General features: G+C 38.0%; 1 protein-coding gene and 1 pseudogene across 6 annotated transcripts in view; one reads left to right on the top strand and one right to left on the bottom strand.

The window, feature by feature from the left end:
• The window catches only part of FAM169A (family with sequence similarity 169 member A), an 89,478-nt gene that overhangs the window by 13,252 nt on the left and 54,617 nt on the right, over positions 1-21,609 (bottom strand). For all 6 annotated transcript variants that reach the window (XR_648116.4, XM_017959636.3, XM_017959637.3 and 3 more), the window contains exons 6-11: positions 21,361-21,540; positions 12,974-13,102; positions 12,314-12,426; positions 9,395-9,434; positions 8,694-8,844; positions 3,938-4,094 (exon numbers count right to left, since the gene is read on the bottom strand). Coding sequence is in view for 5 of the 6 variants with exons in the window: in XM_017959636.3 (XP_017815125.2) it covers positions 3,938-4,094; positions 8,694-8,844; positions 9,395-9,434; positions 12,314-12,426; positions 12,974-13,102; positions 21,361-21,540 (770 nt within the window). In the remaining variant the exon portion in view is untranslated. The remainder of the gene's footprint in view (positions 1-3,937; positions 4,095-8,693; positions 8,845-9,394; positions 9,435-12,313; positions 12,427-12,973; positions 13,103-21,360; positions 21,541-21,609) is intronic.
• Positions 5,945-8,158, top strand: LOC103885182 (annotated as a pseudogene).

A 21,609-nucleotide genomic window follows, 5' to 3' on the forward strand; every position in this document is an offset into this window, starting at 1 on the left:
TAAGGAAGAGTATGCATGGAATATAGGAGATCCCTTGGGGTGTCTCTTAGTATTACGATGCCCTGTGATTAAGGTCAATGGGAAACTACAACAGCCCAATCCAGGCAAGACTACAAATGGCCCAGACTCTTCAGGAATGAAGGTTTGCGTTACTACACTAGGGAAAAAAACACAACCTGCTAAAGTGCTTGCTGAAGGCAAAGGGAATACAGAATGGGTAGCAGAAGAAGGTAGTCATCAACACCAGCTTCAACCACGTGACCAGCTGCAGAAATGATGACTGTAATTGTCATGAGTATTTCCTCCTTATTTGGTTAAGAACATGTTTGCGCATGTATACACTTGTAATAAGAAAATAACTTCATTTTATTTCCCTTTTCCTTCATCATGTGACATAAGATTTATTGACTTCATATGAGCAATTAAGTGTTAACTTTACATAATATTATTTGGGTTGGGAGTTTCCAGTTGTACGAATGACAGTTGTATTGTGTTAGGCATAATTATTACATTATTGTCTTTATTTAAAGACTATGTATGATCTCAGGAAGTGTGTATGGGTTCAAGCTGACAAGGGGTAGACTTGTAATGGTTAATACTAAGTGTCAACTTGATTGGACTGAAGGATGCAAAGTATTGATCCTGGGTGTGGCTGTAAGGGTGGTGTTACCAAAAGAAATTAACATTTGAGTCAGTGGACTGGAGAGGCAAACTCACCCTCAATCCAGGTGGGCACCATCTAATCAGCTGCCAGCATGGCCAGAATAAAAAGCAGGCAGAAGAACATGGAGAGATTAGACTGGCTTAGGCTCCCAGTCTACATCTTTCTCCAGAGCTGGATGCTTCCTGCCCGCAAACATCAGACTCCAGGTTCTTTAGCTTTGGGACTCGGACTGGCTTCCTTGCTTCCTTGTTCCTCACCTTGCAGATGGCCTACTATGGGACTCTGTGATCATGTGAGTTTATACTCCTTAATAAAGTCCCCTTTATATACATCTATCCTATTAGTTCTATCCTTCTAGAGAACCCTAATATACTAATTATCAAGGAAATGCAAATCAAAACCACAATTTGATACCACCTTACTCCTGTAAGTATGGCCACAATAAAAAAAACAGATGCTGGAGTGGATATGGTGAAAAGGGAACACTTTTACACAACTGGTTGGAACTAAACTAGTACAACCACTATGGAAAACAGTGTGGAGATTCCTTAAAGAACTAAAAGTAGAACTACCATTTGATCCAGCAAGCCCACTACTGGCTATCTACCCAGAAAAAAATAAGTCATTATATCAAAAAGACATTTGCACGTGCATGTTTATAGCAGCACAATTTGCAACTGCAAAAACTATGGAACCAGGCTAAATGCCCACCAACCAATGAGTGGATAAAGAAAATGTGGTATATATAGGCCAGGCATGGTGGCCTGTAATCCCAGCACTTTGGGAGGCCGAAGTGGGCGGATCAGAAGGTCAGGAGATCGAGACCATCCTGGCCAACATGGTGAAACCCCGTCTCTACTACAAATACAAACAGTAACTGGGTGTGGTGGTGTGTGCCTGTAATCCCACCTATCTGGGAGGCTGAGACAGGAGAATCACTTGAACCAGGGAGTCGGAGGTTACAGTGAGCTGAGAGCGTGCCACTGCACTCCAGCCCAGCAACAGAGCAAGAGTCCATCTCAAAAAAAAAAAAAAAAAAGGGGGTATATGTAGACCATGGAATACTACTCAGTCATAAAAAATGAATGAAATAATGGCATTCACAGCAACCTGCATGGAGTTGGAGACCATTATTCTAAGTGAAGTAACTCAGGAATGGAAAACCAAACATCGTATGTTCTCACTCATAAGTGGGAGCTAAGCTATGAGGATGCAAAGGCTTAAGAGTGATATAATGGACTCTGGGGACTTGCAGGAAAGGGTAGGAGGGGGGTGAGGATAAAAGACTACACACTGGGTATAGTATACACTACTTGGGTGACGGGCGCACCAAAATCTCAGAAATCACCACTAATGAATTTATCGATGTAACCAAACACCCATCTGCTCCCCAAAATTACTAAAATAGGCCGGGCGCGATGGCTCACGCCTATAATCCCAGCACTTTGGAAGGCCAAGGTGGGCGGATTGAGATTGAGGTCAGGAGATTGAGACCATCTTGGCTAACACGGTGAAACCCCATCTCTACTAAAAACACAAAAAATTAGCGGGACGTGGTGGCGGGCACCTGCAGTCCCAGCTGCAGTGAGCCAAGACTGTGCCACTGCACTCCAGCCTGGGCAACAGAGCGAGAGACTTGTCTCAAAAAAAAAAAAAAGGAAAAAGAAATATTACAAAAATAAACATAAAAATATCATTTCATGAGGCCAGGTACGGTGGCTCATGCCTGTAATCTCAGCACTTTGGGAGGCTGAGACGAGTGGATCAGGAGTTCAAGACCAGCCTGGCAAACATGGTGAAACCCTGTCTCGGCAGATCACGAGGTCAGATCATCAAGACCATCCTGGCTAACACGGTGAAACCCCGTCTCTATTAAAAACACAAAAAATTAGCCGGGCGTGGTGGTGGGCGCCTGTAGTCCCACCTACTCGGGAGGCTGAGGCAGGAGAATGGCGTGAACCTGGAAGGTGGAGCTTGCAGTGAGCCAAGATGGCACCACTGCACTCCAGCCCGGGACAAAGCGAGACTCTGTCTCAAAAAAACACACACACACAAATTAGCCGGGCATGTTGGTGCACCTGTAATCCTAGCTACTTGGGAGGCAGAGGCAGGAGAATTGCTTAAACCCAGGAGGTGGAGGCTGCAGTGAGCTGACACAGCATGTCACTTCATGAAATAGAGGAAGCAGGAGCTAAATCAGAGTAACTTAAGAAAACAAAACTAGTGGGGCACGGTTGCTCACGCCTGTAATCCCAGCACTTTTGGGAGGCTGAGGCGGGCAGATCACCTGAGATCAGGAGTTCGAGACCAGCCTGGCCAAAGTGGTGAAACCCTGTCTCTACTAAAAATACAAAAATTAGCTGGGCATGGTGGGGGGCACCTGTAATCCCAGCTACTTGGGAGGCTAAGGCAGGAGAATCACTTGAACCCAGGAAGCAGAGGTTGCAGTGAGCCAAGATCACACCACTGCACTCCAGCCTGGGTGCAAAGAGCAAAACTCCGTCTCAAAAAGAAAAAGAAAACAAAATCGGTAATTTATAGTTTCACTTGTTCACCTGCCTGCTGGACTTGGCAAACAGCTGAAAGATTTTTTCAAGAAACATATGAAAGAAGAAATAGGGAATCTGTGGAAAGGAAAAGATGGAAGACATTAAAGAAAAACATGGAAATGGATAAAAAAAAAAAGAAGCTGGGGATAAATACTTTAAAGCTGCAAAAATCAACCCAGATGAAGAGTTTACTTATTTACCAAGGGTTTATATATTTTTTTCTAGTGTTTAAAAAACATGAATTTAGTTATTTTTCCAGAAATTTGTGAGATCAATAGTCATCAAATTTGTTTTTTCTGGACTAGTAATTCTTAGCCCTCTAACTAAAATGGGGGTGCCATTGAAGGTTTATTGCACCTGAAAGCATTTTAACTGGTTCTATACGAGTAGATCTTATATCATTTGTGTAAGTAAGTGTGTTTAATTCTACAAATTAACTTATATTTTAAACGCACCAAAAGATCTTACTAAACATCTCTATTTTATCTTTGATATAATTCAAATTTTTGTAAGTGCAAACTTTTTATAAACTAAATTATCCTTGTAATTTTATCCTCTCCCCAACTGTAGTACCTGACCTTGCTTAATATATATATGCTTTTTAACACTACACACAATTTCTAAGACTCTAAAATATATCAGTATACTTTTCTAACAATATATGATTACGAAAGGTAAAATTTAGTTTACTTATTTTCATTTTACTGAGTAAGTGATCTCGTACCTTTTCACCATCTTGCTTCTCTTGCTGTGGTGGCGTTTCCAGTGCTGGCCGTGCATCTTTATCACTGCTTTCATCCTCAAATTCAATCCCTCTCTGTTCGGGTTCTTCTTCCAGGAATTCTTCTGAGCTCTCTGATGGGCGTGCAGTGGACTCCAATCTAAAAAACAAAAGAAAACCATTCTCACTTGTTTCATTAAGAATAAATATAAAATCTCAGAAGTCCTTTCTTAAAGTAACATTTTAGAGAATCAACTATGTTGTCAACAACTTCAGATTTTACAAGTCTAAAACCAATCTCTTCATCCTCTTATAATATTACCATCTTCTCAATTATGTAAACTAGACCCTTCTTCTTTTATTCTATCCATATCTTATTGGATCTTATCTTTTTTTTTTTTTTTTTTTTTTTTTTTTTTTTGAGACAAAGTCTCACTCTGTTGCCTAGGCTGGAGTGCAGTGACGCGATCTCGGCTCACTGCAACCCTCCACCTCCCAGGTTCAAGCAATTCTTCTGCCTCAGCCTCTCGAGTAGCTGGGACTACAGGCGCGTGCCACCACACTCAGCTAATTTTTTGTATTTTTAGTAGAGACAGGGTTTCACCATGTTAGCCAGGATGGTCTCCATCTCCTGACCTCATGATCCACCCATTTTGGCATCCCAAAGTGCTAGGATTATAGGCGTAAGTCACCGCGCCCAGCCTGTATCATACCTTTTTTTTTTTTTTAACCTCATTTATACTGAAGGACCATGGATCTTACTCTATTAGAATCAGCATATATCCTGGTTTACCTGGAGCAGTCCCAGTTTACAGACTTTTGTCCATAATTATGGATACTGGCATAATTATTAATAATGCTCCTTTCATTCTCAAAAATGTGACCTTGGACAACACACTATATGGTTTAGTTCTAACTCCAAAGCTGCCTTTCAAATATATTCCTGACTTTCTATGCCCATTTTCACAGCTCTGCTTCAGGTCCCAGTTCTCTCTGGAGCACTGTACTTCTTCCCAATTCATCTTCAGACTTACAGTACATCTTCATCAAGGCTTTCAGAGCTGTCTTTCTAATGCACATTATCTATACCTGTGATAGCCCAGCTCAGAAACTTCTGGTGGTTCTCTATAAGCTCAGTGAATAAAGTGCACCTTCTTTGAAAGCCTAACATATTTGTTTGTTTTTGTTTTTGAGGCAGGGTCTCCCTCTGTCATCTAGGCTGGAGTGTAGTGGTGTGACCTCGGCTCACTGCAACCTCCACCTCCTGGGTTCAAACGATTCTCCTGCCTCAGCCTACTGAGTAGCTGGGATTACAGAAGTGTGCCACCACGCCGGGCTAATTTTTGTATTTTTAGTAGTGACAGGGTTTTGCCATGTTGGCCAGGCTGGTTTCGAACTCTTGACCTCAGGTGATCCACCCACCTTGGCCTCCCAAAGTGCTGGGATTACAGGCATGAGCCACCATGCCCAGCCTAGACCCTTATATTTACCTTATTCATCAATTATCCTTAGTAACATTCCTCCTAGCTTTGTGCCTTTGCTCATGTCAGTGCTTTAGTTGAAATCTGTACTGATACAATAGCCACGAGACACACTTCACTATTTTACATTTAAATTAAAATTAAATGAAACAATTCAGTTCTTTAGTTGCACTAGCCATACTTCAATGGGCACACTGGCTAATGGCTATTATACCGGGCAGTGTAAATACAAAACATTTCCATCACTGCAGAAAGTTCTACTTCTCAGCCTTGGTGTAGAAAAGGGATCAGCAAACCTTTCCTTTAGGCATCGTGGGCCATATGGTCTCTGTTCCAACCATTCAACTCTGCCATTCCAATGCAAACATAACTAAAAATATATAAGCTTAATAATATATTAAAATATATGTATGCTTAATTTAAAATATATAAGCTTAATGAGCATGGATGTCTTACAATAAAATTTTATTTACAAAAACAGGTGGCAGGTCAGATTTGGCCTACAGGCCATAGTCGGTGGACCTTTACACTAGAAAGTCTTCTGTCTCAGCTCCACTTGTTGGGTTTCTATTTACCTTTGATGCCCAGGCCCAAATGCCAAATCTCTCCATTCCCTCAATTAGAATCTAACACTCTTTCCTCAGTATCCACAGCATTCTGCACTTTCCATTATTGTACAATCACAATCCACCTTACGGTGCTCTTAAACTGTGTTCGTATCTCTCTTTACCCCTAGGCAGTCAATCCTTTGAGGGCTAAGATGATGTTTTGTTGTTCATATGTTTGAGCAAACAGTCAAGCGTAAACTCCTACTGTTCTGCTTATGAAAAGCAAACAAAATTCCACAATAATTTTGGGAGGCTCAATTTAAAATACATTGTTACCCTTCTAAAAAGGGTACTACATCAAAATATGGCTCAGTGAGAAAACCAGTTTTCTAAATTCATTTTTTAATTACTAGATTTAAATATTTCCTTATATCTATCTTTAACATTACAAATTTTTCACCAAAACAAACATTTACAAACCTAATTACTCAAATTTAAAATTATTTGCGTAATAGGATAAGCATAGCTACAGAATTCTCTACTTGACTACAATAATTTGACAGTTAAAATGGCGAAGTTTTGAATTAACTAAATGGTTGACTCAGGAACAGCTGGCAGAACTGTTAGGGCAGAAATCTAATTTTATTATAAAAGTTAGAGTCTTGCTTTAAGATTCAAAGACAGAGGATACAAGTTGAGACTCAAGTGTTCTGTTGATTCAGCTAGCAACTAAATTCCTGAAGGAACTGACTGTACTATTTATGGTTATCACTAATTTACAAATTATATCCAATAGCCCAGTAAAATGAATCAATAAAGTAAAACTGAGGGTATTTTAAAACTGACTAGAGCCTGTTCACGTCAACTCCCCAGAGTCTGCGAATCCTCTGCTCTGAGACCGTCTGGACTGCCTCGACCTCAGCTTTCTCTCCTTTGAAAACACTAAGAATAATGTCACTGCATCAGTTTTTACTAGAGCCAATCAACTGTCATGCCTGAAACAGGGATCGTACTCAGATTGCCCTCAGTCTCAATAATCACAAAGTGCACATCTATAAGAAGGGACACCAGTGGGTGAAAGCTCATGAACTCAAGGAGCACAGTGGACACATCACAGGTACTGACTGGGGCTCCCAAGAGCGACCGTGTGGTCACTTGTGGGGCAGACCACAATGCCTATGTCTGGAGTCAGCAAGATGGTGTCTGGAAGCCAACCCTGATGATCCTAAGAATTAATCACACAGCTACTTTTGTGAAGTGGTCCCCTCCAGAGAACAAATTTGCTGTGGGAAGTGAAGCACAACTCATTTCTGTTTGTTACTTTGAGTCTGAAAATGACTGGTGGGTGAGCAAGCACATTAAAAAGCTGATTCGCTCCACAGTCCTCAGCTTGGATTGGCATCCCAACAAAGTTTTGCTGGCAGCAGGATCATGTGACTTCAAACACAGTGTGTTTTCTTCCCACATTAAAGAAGTGGATGAAAAGCCAGGCAGCATGACCTGGGACAGCAAGATGCCTTTTGGGCAGCTGATGTCAGAGTTTGGTGGCAGTGGCACTGGTGGCTGGGTCCACGGGGTCAGCTTCTCTGCCTGTGGGAGCCACCTAGCCTGGGCCAGCCACGACAGCACCGTGTCTGTTGCTGATGCCTCAAAAAGTGTGCAGGTATCAATCTGAAGACGGAGTTCCAGCTGCTCCTGAGTGTGTCATTCATCTCAGAGAACAGTGTCGTGGCTGCTGGCCATGACTGCTGACCAATGCTCTGTAACTACGATGACTGTGGCTGCCTGACCTTTGTCTCTAAGTTAGAGATTCCAAAACAGAGCATCCAACGCAACATGTCTGCCATGGAATGCTTCTGCAATATGGACAAGAGGGCCATGACTGAGGGCTGCAACATGGCTTTGGAGATGCTGCACCAGAATAGCATCGCTCAAGTCTCTATTTATGAGGTGGACAAGAAAGATTGTCACAAATATTGCACTACTGGCATCGATGGAGCCATGACAATTTGGGATTTCAAGGCCCTCTGGATAATGTGAAGCTGAGTGAGCCTCCACCATCCAGCATGACAAACTGTGGTTGACCACAGCTGCGCCATGGCACGATGGCGAGGAAGCCAGCCCCAAGGAAACACAAAAACACATATCACCGTGTGGTTTTGTTTGAATATAAAATTGGTGAAACAGTTGGTATTTTAAAAGCAATGGTTTTTTGTTTTTGTTTTTTTGCAATTTCATTCCATTCTTGACCAAAGCTTCTCTTTAAGCAGTTTATTATGGAAAATTGTCACACTAACTTAAAAGACAGCGTGAGGGAGATATGTAAACTGTCCACTAGAAAATTAAATAAAAGAACTGAATGTGGGGGGGAAAAAACTGACTAAATCTCAGCATTACTTAAAACCATACCATCAAATTGAGCATTGGTGATAATGACTAATTTGAGATAATATAATCGCTAGATATTCTCCTAGATTTTCACACATGAAGTGAGTTTATGCCAGTCTCTTATTAGCAACTTCTCCCAATAGCATTGTGAAGGTAACACTTAGCACTGATAAACAACTAATAATCTTGTACAAGAATTTAAATATGGATAATTCAAATATTACCTCCTAAACCAAACCTGCTACACAAATAATGTAATAAATAGCCTCTACCTTAAATGCTAAATACTAATATGAAAGTACAAATAAACAAAAAATGAGAGTAAAATAAACAATTATTTACTTGTTTAATGAAGCTGTAGGTGAAGTCTGGGAGGTCTTTTCATCTTCGCCTTGAGAACTGCTAAATTCAGAATCCTGAAACCGCTTTCCAATCTTTGGCCGCTTTAGATTACTACTTCGAGTACGAGTGGAAACTGATGTTTTTTCATGACCTGAGGAGAAAAACAGCAAAACTGCACTTAGTTGATTATATATTAAAAGGACTACCTATTAAAATACACAGAAATGCAAGAACTACACTGGTTTACACATATTCTCCACATTACACAGGTTCACCCTCCTCTCACACCAGGCTAAGAAAATTATTTAGATTATTATATAATCTAAATTATATAATAACTTTGTCAAGTTATATGAACTGTGGAATTAATTTCTCACATTTCCCTGTTACCTTGGGCTTTGCAAAGTGTTTTTGTATTTCACTTGCATTCTCTCCCAATAATCTTGAAAAACAAACAACGTAGACATTACCATCCCTATTTTATAGCTAAGGAAATAACAAAGAGAGAGGTACAATAGCTTACTCAGTGTTCACATAGCAAAATCAGTGGCAGTGGTGGCATGAGAACCTAGATTTTAGAGCTGGTTAAGTATTCACTTACTCAGGGTGACATACCACACACGCATGCACGGATATACACACACACTGCCCTAATGTGAAGTGTCTCAAATACTTACTGATATATCAGTTGAATTTCTTACCTTCAGAAGTGCTTGCAAAGGCATCTTTTAGAGAATCAATCTAAAAAAGAGATAGAGTCAAAACCAAAGTTTTAGACTATTTTTTCTCCCTATGGATCTATTTACAGTTTCAAAGAAAAACTTGTAAAATGTTTTTCAAATAACACTTTTTGTTAAGAACATTTACTTTAAAAATAAAAAGATTATAGTTCAGCTTCAGTTTAAAAGACTGAGAACATATGCAAGTCATCTAATATGTCACAGTGTGTCCACTAGTGTCTCCTAGTTCTGTCCTCAGCCACCTTCTCTGCTCAGTCCACATGCTCTCCCTTCGCTATGCTTACTTCAGTATCTGCTTATTGATGAATTCAAATATACGACTTAAGCCTCCAAACTTTCTTCCTGATTTCCAAAGCTCTATTTCCAATGAAATATCTCCCAGTGCATGTCCCATCCAATTTCACACTCAATTATTCCCAAAATGAACTTTATCTTTCCCCAACATTATTCCCTATCTTGCTTAATGACAATTCAGTCAGTCATTCTAGCCAGAAAACAGTGAGTCAGTAATGACCTCTTCCTAACCCACATTTAATCAATCACAAAGCCTTTCAATTTTAACTGAAGAATCTCTCAAAACTGCCCTGTCCTTTGTATTACCATTGCTTTAGTTTATGCCTTTACTCTCTTGAACTTCAACTATTCCAACAGCCTCCTCACTCATATCCCTTGCTCTAATCACATCCAGTCTACACCCCTCCACCCTGATGACAAAGTGATACTTTCAAATCACAAACTGTACCATTTTTTTGCTGGAAAAAAAACAAGAAAAAACTTTTAATGGCCAACCACTGCTTAGAATACAAATTCTCTACCTATTCAATACCAAATACCTCTTTCATATCAAACATGCCATTTCCTTTACACCTCTGTAACTTTTTCACATGCTATCCTCTGGAATGTCCTAACAAAATTCCCACCCACCCTTTAAAAGTCATCCTCTCCTATGTACCTCCAATTACTTGCTATAATAAGACAATTATTATGCTATAGTATATTATATATTTCCAACAATGGACCATGTAGTTCTCCCATGTCTAAGAACTGTATCTTTATATGTCCAGTGCTTGCCATAGTAACTACTTCGTTCATCCATTACATGCTTACTAAAACTCCACAATATAGTGGGCACACAGCCTTCAATTTATAGAACAAAAGCAAGGGAGCAATTGTGATAAATCATATGACAAAAATCTTGCTTCAAGAAACTTGTAGTTCAACAAGAAAAGGTTAAAATGTAGATTAAGATGAATAAATAAAAGGTGCAAAAAGTATAAGAGAAATATATGTAATGTTTTATGTATAAAAATAAGAAAAAGCACATAACAATACCATCATCGCCTAAAGAATAAATCATGTAGTTGAAATAAACTAAACTATTTGTGGTACTAACAAAAAGAGATATAACATAAATAGTTTAAAACAACAAACATTTTCCTTCAACTATTTAAAACATTAAAGTAATATGAAGAATATGAATTTCTAAAATCTTAAATAGGTTAGATTCTAAAATCTAATTTATGCTGTCAACTGTATGATATAGTACCACTGTAATATATTCTCACTCAAATGACACATCTAAAATTATTTGGCTTAATATTAAAATAAATCATTGCTCTCATTACATTTATAGGAAGAGTAGATTTTCTACTTTCCTTGATTTTATAACTGGCCAGTACTAAATGAATCTGTGTATATCTGAGGAATTTGGACTGCAATAGGACAGGAGCTTATTTTCAAGTTTGAATTTCCAAAAGTAGGAAAAAAATTCCCAAAAATCTAACTGCTTATATATATAGTTATTCTTTAAAATATTAACAAATTTTCTACTCAAATAGTCAACTCTCATGCTAATTAAGACAGAAAATAAGCACAAATAATTCCCTAAAGTAGTTGTTTCTAAAATATGCCTCTGCATTTACATAGACATATTCAACACTCACCAAAAATAAACTTAGATACAAATAAACAGGTACAAAAATATGACTGCAATAAATGCCATCCCCCAAAACCCTAGACTGCTAGAGTCCCATCAACGGGCCTGTATTTTAAGCAGTATAAAGTACCACAAAACATCACTTCTAGAAAAGGACCCGGTAAGTCCTGTGGAGTTTGGTAATGGGACCTATCCTTCTACTTTCAGGATACCTAATATTTGCAAAGTGCATTACATTCTACAAAGACCTAGCATATACAGCCTCGAACTTTACATAACAACTTCATAGTCTTTCACCTACTAATTCCACTTCTGGAAATTTGTATGTTAAGAGAAGTAATTACATATGCACAAGGATTCATATATAAATGTGTTTGCTCCTGGGTCATTTAAAAATGTTAAAAATTTAAGGATCCTATGTTAAGGAAACAAATAATGATAGTTACATAAAACAGATAATAGAATAAATAGTGTGCTACTATTTAACAATCATGTTTTAATGATTTAATGCCACAGAAAATGCTTCCAATATTACATTAATGGAGAATAGCAGTTAAGCAATCCAAGAGAATAAAAACAAAAATACAATATATACAGATATATGCTTTATAATATGCAATATTAAATATATATGCAAAAATTTTAACAGTGGCTATATCTGAATAGTGGGATTATAGATTTTTATTTTCTTCTATATTATTTTATGTTTGTCCTAAATTACCTTTAATTAGCTCATAATACTTTTAACATCATTAAAATTATTTTTGAAAGAAAATTAAAGTCTTTAGTAATATTAACAGAAGATGCCAGGAAAACTACCACAGTAGAAATTACATAGCTTTGTTGAATGAACTATGACATTTAAAACTCAAATATAAACTGAACCTATTTTTTAAAAACACAAAAATTATTTACAACAATAAACATACAGACAGTGTACCTACAGTTAGCTGCATCTCACTAGACTGATTGTCTTCAGTTCTTGCTTCATATTCTGGAACATATGCAGGACCATATTCTCCAGACATAGGTCTTTTAGGTTCATTTTGAGAAACTGCTGTGTATAGAGGAATTTTAAAAACTGTAACCCAATCAGTATTTGGTTTTAAGTGTAACATTGTACTAATTTTCCTAACAGCTCTGAGGAGCAGCCTAGACAGAAAGAGTCACAAAAATCTAGGTGTGAGATGTTCTCTTCACCAATACCTTATAATGCAACATTGCCGTTATATACAATGTTACATAGTTGTTTTAAGTACTTAGTAGCTTTGGGGAGAAGTGCATGAGATTAGGGGGTACTCTGGACCCCCTGGTGACTATTCTATGCCATTTCAGTAATCTATGTTTATTTGTTACCCACCAATTCCTACTGGGCTGTTCTAGGTCTTCTTGTTACTAGGGAATCAAAAGTTAATACATCACAAATATTCAAACTTTAGACAAGAGTCTGTTACTAGAACAATCACATTATAATACACCACTACTCTGGACTCCAAGACACAACCATTACTAGCCACTGCTTTTTAAACTGGACTTACAAGCCAGCAAGGACAGGTTACCAAAAATAAATACATAAACTGAACTCAAACTGAAAACACTCTTACCTGGAATTTTAAGTGCTTCTCTTTGTAATGCTCTGGTGACTGGTATTCGCTGGTACCAGTGTCCAACACCTTCAACTTCCCAAAGGAGTTCATGGTCTCCTGGGTACTTCTCAAAGTATTGCTTGCAAGCTGAAAAACACATTCAGAATTTTCTAGAAATCCCAAATATCCATTGTTTTGAAAAACAGAAGATGAAAAGTAAGCTTCCCAACTCACTTCATGGAGCTAGCATAACCTTGATACCAAAACACCACCAACACAACTCAAGTATACAGTAGTTTCATTTATAAATAAATTGAATTCTGAAGAAGAAAAATAAGGACAGAGACTTGTCCAAGTAGATACCAAGTATTTGAAACAAGTACCAAGTATTTGAAACCGAGTATTTAAAACCATAGTAACTGAAACAACCTAGTACTGACATAAGGATATATAAACGGACTGGGATAGGAGGGAGAAGGAGAAGAAAAATACCAAAAAACAAACAAACAAAAAACCCACAAATAAGTAACAAAGAAACTCCACTAGGAAAGAACCACACATACACTACAACTTGCCAGATGACAGAAAAAGCATTATATTTTAGCAAAGAATGGATAAACTATTAAAATAATTGTGCTGAAATAAAAATCCATGTAAAAAAGCAATAAAGTCAGATCCTGACCTCACATCAACATAAATTCTAAACAAATTCTAAGACCTAATGTGAAAAACAAAATGTTTAAAATAAAACATAGGAAAATACCTCTAGGACATTAGGGTCCAGATGGATTCCTTACAAAAGACACAAAAATCACAGTCCATGATGAAAAATTATGATCTATTAAGATTTAAAACCTAATGTATCAGGACTGTGCAGCAGAACTTTCTGTGATGACAGACATGTCCTACTATCAGTACTGTCCAATACAGTAGCCACTAGCCACATGTGGCTACTGAGGAACTGAACTTAAACTTGTATTTAAATTAGTGACTACTGTATTGAACTGCACCATTCTACATGAAAATGATACCAGAAAGACACAGATTAGGAGATATTTAGAGTAAAACAAAGGAGTAGTACTCAGAAAATATAAAGAATTTCTGAAATTGAATTCAAAAGACAGTTATCCCAAAGAAAAACTGACAGAGACTATGAACAGGAATTTCACACCTAATGAAATCTGAGTGGTCAATAAACAAAGATAAAGATGATAAACCTCACTAGCTGCCAAGGAAAGGTAAGATATGATTTTTACACCTGTGGGATGACAAGCACCAAGAAGAATAAGGGAAATGGAAACACACACTCTGCTGGTGGGACAATAATTTTGCAACAGTAATGTAGAAGAGAACTTTATGATCCAATTCTACTTCTAGGTAAAAACCCTAATTCCTTATACCGATACTCCCTGACTTACACTGGGGTTACATTCTGATAAACCCATCATAAATTGAAAATACCACTAAGTCAAAAATGCATTCACTACACCTAACCTACCAAACATCATAGCTTAGCCTCACTTATGTTAAATGTGTTCTGAACACTTACAGTTCAGAACACAGCCTACAGCCTACAGCCTACAGCCTGGCAAAATCATCTAACACAAAGCCTATTTTATGATAAATTGTTGAACATTTCATATACTTTATTGAATACAGTACTCTGTAGAGTATTGGTTGGTTGCCCTTGTGATAACCTGGCTGACTGGGAGTTGTGATTGGCAGCCACTGCCCAGCTTCATAAGACAGTATCATACCACATATCATTAGCCCAGGGAAAGATCAAAATTCAAATGACTGTTTCTACTGAATGAGTATCACTTTTGTACCATCATAAAATCAAAAGCCAAACCATCAGAAGTCGAGGGCCATCTGTACCAATGCAAAAAACATTTATAATATTCATTACAGGACTAATTTTAAACTAGGATGACCGGATGTAACCTAAGTGTCAAACAGTAGGGAAATATATGAATAAACTGTAATATGTATGTAATAAAAATACTATATAGTATTTAAAACAAATGAATTATGGCTACCTAAATCAATATTGATAACACTTTTAAAAATGCTCAGTAAAAATCTGGGCCAGTAAATGAACAAAATGATGCCACATATAAGAAGTTTAAGAAAACACTAAACAAGGCTTGGGCGTGGTGGCTCACGCCTGTAATCTCAGCATTTTGGGAGGCCAAGGTAGGCAGACCACGAGGTTAGGAGTTCAAGACCAGCCTGACCAACATGGTGAAACGCCATCTCTACTAAAAATACAGAAAATTAGCTGCGTGTGGTGGCTACTCAGGAGGCTGAGGCAGGAGAATCACTTGAACCTAGGAGGAGGAGGTACAGCCACAGTGGAAAACAGTTTGGCAGTTCCTCAAAAAGAATTACTGTATGACCCACCAATTTCACCCTCAGGTATACATCAAAAGAAACGAAAGCAGAGACTCAAACAGGTATCTGTACACCAACATTCATTGAAGCATTATTCACAATAGCCAAAAGGTAGAAACAACCTAAGTGTCCATCAATAGATGAATGGCCAGACAAAATACGGTATATTCAAACAAAGGAATACTATCCAGCCATTAAAAGTAATGGAATTTTGATACTGTATATGCTACAACATGATGGACCGCAAAAACATTATGTTTAGTGAAGTAACCCAGACACAGAAAAACAAATATTGTATATAATTCCATTTAGATGATGTAGCTAGCATGGGCAAATTCATAGGGACAGAAAGCATTGAAGAGGTTACCTACCAGAAGATGGGGATAGGGGAAAAGGGGAGTTAATTGTTTAATGGGAGAAAGTTGATGTTGCGGATGATTGAAAAGTTTTGGATATATACAGTGGTGATGGGTACAAAACACTGTGCATAAGAGCCACTGAACGGTTCACCTACAAATAAGGTATTATATATAATTTTTTACAACAAAAAGTGGTTTGAAAAACAAGAAAGCACACTAAATAATATTTTATTATGTTTACAGACATAAATATGAAACAATAAGTAGGAAAATAAACACTAACTTCAGGAGTGCAATTATCTCTGGGGAGGAAAGGAGAAAGGAGAATGGTCTTAGGGAAGAGTTCAAAGAGAACATCAATTGCTTCTTTTATTACAATCAATAAACACTGTATTTAGTTCTCTTAAACTAAAACTAATACAGCAAAATCTTCACATTTGTTCAATCTAGACTTGGTACAGAAATTAGGACACTAGTCTATCATTTTTTTCCCTGTATATTTGAAAATATTTCTCATACATTCTGGGTTTAGTTTCCAAAACTAAAAGGAAGGAAGAAGCTGGAGAAAACCAAGGCCACGAAACAAAACAAAAAGGCATGGCTAATAAACCAACTGTTGAGATAAAATAGAACACTGATAAATACTTCCAAAAGGAAAGAAAAAAGGAGAAAGAACAAATGGGACAAATAAAGAATAAATACTAGGATGGGAGATTTAAACATTTAAATATCAAAACTTACTTGCAAAAAATGCACATGGACTAAAGAAAACATTAAGAAAATGAAAAGGACATGAGAAACAATTAACAATACACACATATAACAACTCATATCCAGGATACATTAAGAACTCATAACTCGGCTGGGCGCGGTGGTTCACGCCTATAATCCCAGCACTTTGGGAGGCCGATGCGGGCAGATCATGGGGTCAGGAGATAGAGACCATCCTGGCTAACACGGTGAAACCCCATCTCTACTAAAAAATACAAAAATTTAGCCGAGCGTGGTGGCAGGTGCCTGTAGTCCCAGCTACCCAGGAGGCTGAGACGGGAGAATGGTATGAACTCGGGAGGCGGAGCTTGCAGTCAGCCAAGATCGCGCCACTGCACTCCAGACTGGGCACAGAGCGAGACTCCATCACAAAAAAAAAAAAAAAAAACAAAAAAAAAAACCTCATAACTCAATAAGAAGACAAGCAATTCAATACAACATAAGCAAAAGATGTGAACAAACACCTCACTTGTTCTACACTTTTTTTAGGGTAGATGATTATCCAATAATTACACGAAGAGATACCCAAAAATCTTTAGTCTTCAGAAAAATGCAAATTGAAACCACATAATGAGTGAGATATCATTATCCACTTACTACTAGGAATGACTACAATTAAAGAGATTGACAAAATCTAGTGTTGGTGAGTATGTAGAGCAACCAGAACTTCCATATACTTACACTAACAGGAATGCAAAATGACATAACTACTTTAGAAAATGTTTGCAACTTCCCAAAGTTAAACACAATCATAAAACCCAGTAATGACACTCTTAGGTATTCGCTCCAAACAAATGAAAACAAATGTCCATCATACAAAGACATTTTCATGCAGCTTTATTAGTAATAGCCAAGAAAGGAAAAAAACCAAATGTCTATCAACAGGCAAATAAATTGTGGTATAATGAAAGTGAGCAATACGCAGCAAAATAATAAAAAATTAAAAAAGGAATGAAGTACTGAGACATGCAACATCAATGAGCCTCAAAAATAAGATGCCAGATACAGAAGTATAGATACCGCATATTTCCATTTTTCATGAAACTCTAGAAAAATCTAAGTGGTACTGACAGAAAGCGTATCAGTGCTTGCCTGGAGTGAGAGTTTGGAAGGGAAGGAAGCTGGGGGACTGGTGTGAAAGGACACAAAGATAGATGTGTACCCGCCCCCCCCCCCGCTACACCCTTTTGTTCTGCTCTCTAATCTTTGCACATACCAGAGATTTCGTAAGTTCTGTGAGTACCTGTTTTTCTGCACGTACCAGAGATTTTGTTTTGCACATACCAGAGATTTTGTAAGTTCTGAGGCAAGGTCACAAGACATGTTTAAGTAAGATAAACTCTTGCTGCCATAAACCTGCTCTCCCGCCTCAAAGGTTGAACCAAAATATCAGAAATGGCGGGAACCAATCATAGTTAGCCAAATCGCCTTGTTCAAACACTAGCCAATCATATATCTGATATGTATAATAACTCTATGCCCACTTTTCTTAGACTATATAACACTGCTCGGAGCTCAGTGGGGGAGCTCTCCTGCCCATCTCATTTCACGAGCGAGTGAGAGTTCCAGGTTCGAACCTGTAATAAAGATCCTTGCTGCTTAGCTTTGACTCTGGACTCTGGTGGTCTTCTTCGGGGAATAAACGATCTGGGCATAACAGTGCACAAAGGGAACTTTTGGAAACAAAGTTATTATCTATCTAGATTGTGTCTACAGTAGCAAAGGTCCATATGTTTGTCAGAAGTCATCAAAAATGTACCCTTAAAAATTGGTACATGTTATTGTATATAAATTATAACTTAATAGATATTTGCCTTTTTTTTTTTTTTTTTTTTTTTTTTTTTTAATTGTGTTTTGTCTTTTTTTTTTTTTTTTTTTTTTTTTTTGGAAACAGGATCTGACTCTTTCCCTGAGTCTGGAGTGCAGTGGCTCACTGAGCCTTGAACTCCTGTACTCAAGTGATCCTGCTGCCTCAGTCTCCCGAGTAACTGGGACTACAGGCGCACACCACTAGGCCTGGTTTTTTTTTTTCTTGAGACAGAGTCTCTCTCAGTCACCCAGGTTGGAGTGCAGTGGCACAATCTCGGCTCACCACAAATTCTGCCTCCCAGGCTCAAGCAAAATCTGGTGACTCAGCCTTCTGAGTAGCTGGGATTACAGATATGTGCCACCATGCCCAGCTAATTTTCGCATTTTTAATGGAGATGGAATTTCGCCATGTTGGCCAGGCTGGTCTTGAACTCCTGGCCTCAAGTGATCTGCCGGCCTCAGCCTCCCAAAGTGCTAAGACTTTATGGGAAGACAGAAATTAGCTGATAATCATCTGTAAATCATTTGGTATTCAATTTATTTATCATTAAAATCACAGAAGAGAGTAAGTACTAATGGATTCTGCCTGCAGTGGATGTCTCTGCATCTCTCCTCAAATTCAGTAAAGCACTAATTAGGGGGTAATGCATTTTAGGATTATCCAAGGGCACACAATGCCCATCCCACTCTTATGTATGGATTTAGACAGAAAATATGATTCAAGATGGGCATCCAATTCAGTACTTGTTCCTGTTTTCTGGATTGCTTTTGATATTAAAGAAGGTGCGGAAAGTTTGGAATAAAAATATATTCAGTGGAAATAAATGTCTACTGTTAGACTGAAATCAATAGTAAATAATACTTTAAAAGAGTTTCTAGGTTAAACACTATCCAGCATTAAATCTTACCTCATTGAGTAGTTGTATACCTTTACACAAATGCAAAACCAAACCCACTAATGCTTTTAAATCACCACCAAGTGATATGTCCATAAAATGGAATACAGCATTGAAAATAAATGGAACTATATGAATCTATATGGATGAATCTCACAAATATAAAGATGAGTAAAGAAAGCAAACTGCAGAATTCATACAGTACATATTTATAGTTTTTAAATATATAAAGCAACCTGATATACTGTTTGAGAATACACACATATGTATTACAAGTCTAAGAAATGTATGAGAAAAATAAAGCCAAGCTAGGTACAGTACTCATCCCAGGGAAAGGAAATGAGTCTAATTGGGTAGAAGTACACAGAAGGCTTCGACCATATTGGCAACAAGCCATTTCTCGTGGATAGTACATGCTGACATAGTACATGAGTATTTGATATCTTATTTTTATATCTTTTTATTTTTTTGAGATAAGCTCTCAATTTGTCACCCAGACTGGAGTGCAGTGGTACAATCTCGGCTCACTGCAGCTTCGACCTCCTGGGCTCAAGCAATTCTCCAGCCCCTCAAGTCACCAGGACTGCAGTCCATCAAGTCACTAGGATTACAGGCACAAGCCACCACACCCAGCTAATTTTTTATAGAGATGGGGTTTTACACCATGTTGTCCAGGCTGGTCTCGAATTCCTAAGCTCAAAGATCCACCCACCTCGGGCTCCTAAAGTGCTAGGATTACAGGCATGAGCCACCATGCCCAGCCAATGCCTTACTCTTTAAACTTTTTTTTTTTTAATTGAGGTGAGGTCTCACTATGTTGCCCAGACTGGTCTCAAACTCCTAGACTCAAGCAATCCTCCCACCTCATCTTTTGGAGTAACTGAGATAACAGGCATACACCACCATTCCCAGTTTCTTTATTCCTTTTTGTATGTCTGAAATTTATTTTTGTTAATTTTAAAAGCTACCATAAACAAATAACACCCCCCGCCTCGACCAAAATGGTCAAAGGATCTGAACAGATTTCTCCAAAGAAGATATACAAATGACCATTAAGCACATGAAAAGATGTTCAACATCAAAGCAAAGCAAAACTATGAGATGTCCCTGCACATCCACTAGGATGCCTGTAATAACATATACAGATAATAACAAATGTTGGTGAGGATGTGGAGGGCTATAATACACAGATAAGAACAAACGTTGATGAGGACGAAGATGTAGAGAAACGGTAACCCTCGTATAACATTGCTTATGGGAATGTAAAATGGAGCAATCACTTTAGAACAAGTTGTGGTACAGCCATACAATGGAATATTATTCAGTCATAAAAAGAAATTAAATAATAATTTATGCTACAACATGAATGAACCTTAAAAACATGCTAAGTGAAAGCAGCCAAACACAAAAAGTCACACACTGTATGATTCCATTTATATGAAAAATGTCCAGAATGAGTAAATCCACAGAGACAGAAAACAGATTAGTGGTTGCTACAGGATGAAGGGGAAATGGACAGTGACTGCTAATTGGTACAGTGTTTCTTTTTGGGGTGATAAGAATGTTCTAGAACTGCTGGCTATGATTGAACAACTATGAATATACTAAAAACCACTGAATTATACACTTTTAACAGGACAAATATTATGGTTTTTTTTTTTTTTTGGTTTGGTTTTTTTTTTTAGATGGAGTTCTGCTCTGTTACCCAGGCTGAAATGCAGTGGCATGATCTCGGCTCACTGCAACCTCTGTCTCCCGGATTCAAGCGATTCTCCTGCGTCAGCCTCCCAAGTAGCTGGGATGACAGGCACGCACCCCATGCCCGGCTAATTGTTTATTTTTAGTAAAGACAGAGTTTCATCATGTTGGACAGGCTAGTCTCAAACTCCTGACCTCAGGTGATCCGCCCGCCTCAGCCTCCCAAAGTGTTGAGATTACAAGTGTGAGCCACTGTGTCCAGCAATTTTATGGTATACGAATTACATTTAAAGTTTTTTAAGACTACCAAAACCCCAGAGAACAAATACATAAGGGCATATTTGCAAAATTAAGTTCTAGAGAGCCAAAGGTTCCAAATTTATGTGATACTGATATATACACATTTACAGTATTCTGGAGAAACAAGTCAGAAGTGACACAAAGACAAGATTATCATTTTTTAACTTAGTCCATTTACCTGTGTACATGAGAGAAGACAGCGGATACCGCAAGCCAAGTGCATCTTCTGTAAAGGAATCAACAAAGTCCTCCAGCATGTGAAGCCCAAAATCTTTACCTCTGCATTTCTTTCTTAGAAACATTGTATCAAGAACTGGCAGTTGGTAACTTTGGGTAAGAAAAGAGGCACATATGCTTCCTGCAGTAATAAGAACAGAAACCCAATAATTTTTCACATTAAAAATATACATATACATTTAGTGACATG

The sequence above is a fragment of the Papio anubis genome, chromosome 5 (assembly GCF_008728515.1).
Source record: "Papio anubis isolate 15944 chromosome 5, Panubis1.0, whole genome shotgun sequence".
Taxonomy (NCBI): Eukaryota; Metazoa; Chordata; class Mammalia; order Primates; family Cercopithecidae; genus Papio; species Papio anubis.